The 6,736-nt window shown below is 42.9% G+C and overlaps 1 protein-coding gene across 2 annotated transcripts in view; it reads left to right on the forward strand.

The window, feature by feature from the left end:
* The window catches only part of LOC122549454 (gamma-glutamyl hydrolase-like), a 50,541-nt gene that overhangs the window by 33,483 nt on the left and 10,322 nt on the right, over positions 1-6,736 (forward strand). For both annotated transcript variants that reach the window (XM_043689299.1, XM_043689298.1), the window contains exon 5: positions 1,562-1,700. In XM_043689299.1, the coding sequence (XP_043545234.1) occupies positions 1,562-1,700 (139 nt within the window). The remainder of the gene's footprint in view (positions 1-1,561; positions 1,701-6,736) is intronic.

Here is a 6,736-nt window from a genome sequence, read left to right on the forward strand (position 1 = left end):
GGTGGGGAGTCTGGGGTCGGGGTGCAGGGCGCAGGGCTGTGTGGTTATCCAGCCTATCCTGAGGGAGCCTGGCCACTGGTCCCTCTCATTATCCATGTTCTGTTCTTCAGAGATGGATAAGGACATATCTTGTTGGGTAGGCCTCTTGATGGCAGACATTAGGGACATCAGTAGGTGCCTGTGGGAGTTAAAAGAGAGAATGTTGTATCCGAGGATTATGCATTGTGGCAGGTGAATAAACAGTTACGTTGTGGGTTAATGTTGCAATGCAGTGAGCAATGGTTCTTCCTCAGTGGCCAGGGTTTGTATGTCTCTGCATCCCCACAGGACCTCTCCTGGATTTGAGAAACCAAATGATGGGCACCCACTCACCATCCTGGCTCTTTTGGCCCTGCCTTTGAGCCTGTGGGGCATTTGTTTCCTCAACTGATACAAGGGGAGGGATGGATTGTCATGAAAATGTCTTGCACAGCTGCCAGAGGTGGTGCAGGTGGAGGAAAGGTTGTTCCCTGAGTGAACGAGTCGGCAGTGCTGAGGGCATGCTGGGTCAGTGGTTGGGTGGGGTGGGGGTGGTCAGGGGTGAGGGGGTTAGTGACGGAAGATGCTACACGCAATAGTGAAAGTGACATTGCGTGAGTGGGTAGGAGATGAGACATAGATTGGGTCTGAGGTAACTAAGAGAAGACAGTGAACTCACTCTGCTGGAGTGGAGATGGTCATTCACCATCTTCCTGCGCTGTTAGATAACGTTTCTCCTGATGGCTGAGACTGTGCTGACCCAGATAGTGACCATTGACCAGGCTGGAATGGTTTGGTGGTATTTCGTCCTCCTAGAGGAACAGGACATTCCGCCTCTGTACCATCCTATCCACGAGGACCTCTAGAATCACGTCCACAAAATGAAGCACCAATCTTCCCATCTGCTGTTCCATCCATCAGTAGTAGACAAGCAGAAAGCTAGAAGAACACAGCAAGCCAGGCAGCATCAGGAGTTGGAGAGAGTTGACATTTCGGGTATAACCCTCCATCCATCATTGTGGTGAGCTGTGCAGGTTGGCTAGGGAGTGCTGCTGCTAGTCTGAGTGCACAACAGCCTTTTCAATATGGCTCCAACAACATGGATGCTGGTGTGTTCCAGGTGAGCTGGGCACTGCTGACAATCTCTGTCCACAGCAAATTGGGCTAACTTATATTGGATAAGCAGGGTACCATAGGGGCATGTTAATGAGGCCTATCTGACCCAATTACTTCAGGAACAAAACACACAAATTGCTGGTGAAACTCAGCAGACATGGTAGCATCTGTAGAAAGAAAGCAGAGTTAACATTTCAAGTCTGGCAATTCTTCATCAGATTTTGATAGAGGTGCTAATTGCCCTGAATAGGCTTTGTGTGTAAATTACTCAATTACAAACACCAAGGTGATTTACTCATGGTGATTAATAGATGAAAAAAAACCAAGAGTGATTTGGTGAATTTGGGAAAAGTAAATGTTCACCTGTCTGTAAGAGAACTTTTGGATATAAAAAAATTGAGCTATTAATATTTATCTGATTTATCAGGCAAACGATAAAGGTGTCCATTTCCCTGTGTGGGCCATTTGTCTTGGGTTTCAGGAACTAATAGTTCTTACCAGTGGAGAAAATATTCTTACTAGAACCAACACGATTAATCTGGCTCTACCTTTGAATTTTACAAAAGGTGAGTTGCTGAAAATTCCCTTCAGCTATTTGTTAATGTTATTCTTAGAACATAGAAAAGTACAGGACAGAACAGCCTCTTTGCCCAAGATGTTGTGCCGAAGATTATTCCTAATCTAAAATAACATAACCTAACCAACACACCCCTCAACTCACTGCTGTCCGTGTGCATGTCCAGCAGTCGCTTAAATGTTCCTAATGACTCTGCCATCATCACCACCGCTGGCAACGCATTCCATGCATTCACAACTCTCTGCATAAAGAACCTATTTTAAAACTATGACCCCTCATGCCAGTCAATCCTGCCCTGGGGAAAAGTCTCCGGCTGTTGACTCTATCCATGCCTCTCATTACATTGTATGCCTTGATCAGGTCTCCTCTCTTCCTCCTTCTCTCCAGAGAAAAAAATCCAAGCTTCGTCAATCTCTCTTTGTAAGACAAGCCCTCCAGTCCAGGCAGCATCCTGGTAAACCTGCTTTGCACCCTCTCCAAAGCCTCTGTATCTTTCCTATAATAGGGCGACCAGAACTGGACACAATATTCCAAGTGTGGTCTCTCCAGGGACTTGTAGAGCTGCAGCAAAACCTGGCAGCTCTTAAATCCGATCCTCCTGTTAATGAAAGCCAAACCATCATATGCTTTCTTAACAATCCTATCCACTTGGGTGGCAACTTTGAGGGATCTATGCATTTGAACACCAAGATCGCTCTGTTCCTCCACACTGCCAAGAATCCTGTCTTTAATCCTATATTCAGCATTCGAGTTCAGCCTTCCAAAATGCATCACTTCGCATTTTGAACACTACCTGCCATTTCTCAGCCCAGCTCTGCATCCTGTCTATGTCGCGCTGCAGTTTGCAATAGCCCTTGATACTATCAACAGTACCTCTAACCTTTGTGTCATTGGCAAGTTTACTAACCCACCCCTCAACCTCCTCATCCAACTCATTTATAAAAACTACAAAGAGCGGAGCCCTGTGGGACACCACTCACCACTGACCTCCAGGCAGAATACTTTCCATCTATACTCTGCCTTCAGTCAGCCAACCAATTCTGAATCCAGACGGCCCAATCTCCTGTATCCCATACCTCCTGACTTTATGAATCGGTGCTGGGTCCACTACCTTTCATCATTTATATAAATGATTTGGATGCGAGCATAAGAGGTATAGTTAGTAAGTTTGCTGATGACACCAAAATTGGAGGTGTAGTGGATAATGAAGAAGGTTATCTCAGATTACAACAGGATCTGGACCAGATGGGCTAATGGGCTGAGAAGTGGCAGATGGAGTTTAATTTAGATAAATATGAGGTGCTGCATTTTGGGAAAACAAATCTTAGCAGGACTTATACACTTAATGGTAAGGTCCTAGGGAGTGTTGCTGAACAAAGAGACCTTGGACTGCAGGTTCATAGCTCCTTGAAAGTGGAGTCGCAGGTAGATAGGATAGTGAAGAAGGAGTTTGATATGCTTTCCTTTATTGGTCAGTATTGAGTACAGAAGTTGGGAGGCCATGTTGCGACTGTACAGGACAGCGGTTAGGCCACTGTTGGAATATTGTGTGCAATTCTGGTCTCCTTCCTATCAGAAAGATGTTGTGAAACTTGAAAGGGTTCAGAAAAAAGTCACACGGGTGTTGCCAGGGTTGAAGGATTTGAGCTACAGGGAGAGGTTGAATAGGCTAGGGCTGTTTTCCCTGGAGCTTTGGAGGCTGAGCGGTGACCTTGTAGAGATTTTTAAAATCATGAGGGACATGGATAGGATAAATAGACAAGGTCTTTTCCCTGGGGTGGGGGAGTCCAGAACTAGAGAGCATAGGTTTAGGACGAGAGGGGAAAGATACAAAAGAGACCTAAGGGGTAACGTTTACACTTAGAGGGTGGTATGTGTATGGAATAAGCTGTCAGGGGAAGCAGTGGAGGCTGGTACAATTCCAACATTTAAAAGGCATCTGAATGGGTATGTGAATAGGAAGGGTTTGGAGGGATATGGGCCAGGTGCTGGCAGGTGGGACTAGATTGGGTTGGGATATCCGGTCGGCATGGACAAGTTGGACCGAAGGGTCTGTTTCCGTGCTGTACATCTCTATGACTCTATGAATGAGCCTATCATTGGGAACCTTATCAAATACATTGTTGAAGCCCATATACACCACATCCACTGCTCGACCTTCGTCAACCTGTCTCGTCATGTCCTCAAAGAACTCAATAAGATTTGTGAAACATGACCTGCCCCTCACAAAGCCATGCTGACTGCCTTTAATCACGATTCTTTTCCAAATAGTCATAATTCCTATCCCTCCGAATTCTTTCCAAAACCTTGCTGACCACACATGTAAGACTTGACTGGTCTGTAATTGCCAGGGATTTCCCTATCCCTCCAATTCTCCAGTAAAACCCCTGTGGACAGTGAGGAAGCAAGGATCTTTGCCAGCGGTTTAGCAACCTCCTTTCTCGCTTCCTGTAGCAATCTAGGATAAATCTGGTCTGACCCTGGGGACATATCAATCTTATCATCATACCATCTAAGACATATTTTGAGTGACAACAACTGATTTGTTATCAAACTTCCTGCTGGCCAGATATTCTTTACATTGGGTACTGTTTTGTTGCAATTTCTTATTTTTCAAAAGAAACCTAATATATTTTTAAAACAGTAAAATGTGTAACTTCCAGTATCTGCTTTGTGCAGGTGAGTTTAATGGATGTTCATGGTAGATTTTTACATTGTCATAATCAGGTCATTAGAATATTTTATTTCAAGCAAGGCTAATTTTACATTTTAAACAATAGAAAAAGCATATAAAAATAGTTTCCAGAGTCACCTTCAATTCATTGCTAGCTAATAGCAGGCAAACTGGGTATGTGCCCTCTATATTAGTCACAAAGGAGGCTCCTCTGAATTCAATTACTTCTTAGAAAACATGATGGATCCTATTTAAAGTGAGAGATTTCGGAACATAGGAGCAGGTATATGCCAACTTTACTATTCTCAATCATAGTTGATCATCTGTCTCATATTCCTGTGCTAACTTCCTGTTCTTTGGTATGAACTTATTGAATGACTGAGCTTCCTCTGCTGTCTGGGCGAATTCCAAAGGATCACCACCCTGTGAATGACAAAAGCCCTCCTATTCTCATTCCAAAACTGACCTGTCTTTATCTGAGCCTATGTACTCTGGTTCTAGTCCCCATAACAGGGGAAACATTCATTCTGGAGCCACTGAATTCATCCCTGTAACAACTGTATAAATTCCAATGAGATTGCTTGTCAATCTCCCAAACACTAGGGAATAATGACTCTGAAACTTAAATCACCCCATAGGACAGTTTTGCTAACCCAGGAATCATTGAGATGAACTTCCACTGCAAGTTTCTGGCAAGTTTATCCTTCCTCAGTCATAGGGATCAGAACTCCAGGTGCAATCTTAGCAGTATTCCATAGAATTAAGATTTCTTAATCCCTGTAGGTCAATCCTGTTGTGAAAAATATTATATTGTTTACCTTCCAAATTGCTTACTGGACCAACAAGTTATCTTTCAGTGACTAATGAACAAGGCCACCTATGTTCCTTTGTGCATGAATACTTTCTAAATTATTATCAGATAAGAAACACTCAATAGCTTAGTTTTTTCCTATCAAGATGGATAACTTCACACTTACCCACAATGTATTACATCAGCCACTCTCTCTACTCACTCACTCAGCCTGTCTAAGTCCCCTTGTAGCCTCTTTGCATCCTCCTCGCATTCCTGATGAAGGTCCTGCCTGAAATGTCGACTCTCCTGCTCCTCGGATGCTGCCTGACCTTCTGTGCTTTTTCCAGTGCCACGTTTTATCGATTCTTCCTCACAGCACACGTTCATACCTCATCCCAATACCTCGTATTGTATCATCTGCATACTTACATCATTGATATAGGTTGTGAATCAAAGGAATTCATACTGGAGGCATTCCACTGACCAATCTGAGAGCAACCTGTTTATACTTTCTGCCTTAACCATGCTAAATGAATTGTCCCTAATCTTAGGGGCTATAATTTTGTTTACTAATCTCCTGTGTGGGACTTTATCAGTAACTCTCTAAAAATTCAGATACAACAATGGTTCCCCCTCATTAAAAGTACAAGACTTCCCCTTCATAAATCCATTTGATTCTGTCTAACCAGACAATTATTTTGCAAATATCCAGTAATCACATTCTTTATAATAGATTCTAGTATTTTCCATACTACTGACGTCAGGCTAATAGGTCTTACAGTTCCTACGTTTTCTTTCCTGCACTTTTCTTACACAGTGTGGTTGGATTTGTAACATTTCAATCTGCAGACATCATTGAAAAAACAAGACACTGGAAAAAACCTTTGCAGGGAATTCTAGCATAATTGATTCTCCTTTGAGTTACGATGTTTGATCAAAAGTTAACATAGCAGTCACTTTCAATGGTAACCTACATAAAGTTGTGAGATACTCTTTTAAGCAAAACAGCTCAGGAAGGTCTGAGTGCGCATCCTTAAAGAGAGTTGTCACTGTTGTATATGTTGAACAAACCACTACCAAATCATTGACATAGAGTACTTCTACAAATCCTCTTTATTACTCTTTCAAAGAAAACATTAATCAAATTCAATAGCCCCTGGTGGGGCACTGTCATGTAAACAAAATTTAATGGTCAATGAAAACTTACAAAACCAAATCAAATCAAAATATTCTTGTTTGTGTAGCCGTGCACCCCAGCACCTGTGGTGGCTACCAGGCAATCCTCATTTCTGTATTGATTTTAACGACCTATTTGGTCAACAGTGGTGGAGGATGTGCCTCTTAATGAGAAGAGGAACTTGCCTGAACAATATGTAGTTTATTGCATGATAGCAGTAGGTACATGTTACATTGACCAATTAGACATAATAACTAAAACAATTAGTTTGATTTTACACCTGTCTCCATTGGAATCTGGAGCTAGACTCCTCTGTTTCCATCTGAGACTGTGAAATCTTCAGGTCGAATGGAGCTTAGTGCAGTCCCGCCCCCTCCCTCC

The sequence above is a fragment of the Chiloscyllium plagiosum genome, chromosome 4, assembly GCF_004010195.1.
Source record: "Chiloscyllium plagiosum isolate BGI_BamShark_2017 chromosome 4, ASM401019v2, whole genome shotgun sequence".
NCBI classification, from domain to species: domain Eukaryota; kingdom Metazoa; phylum Chordata; class Chondrichthyes; order Orectolobiformes; family Hemiscylliidae; genus Chiloscyllium; species Chiloscyllium plagiosum.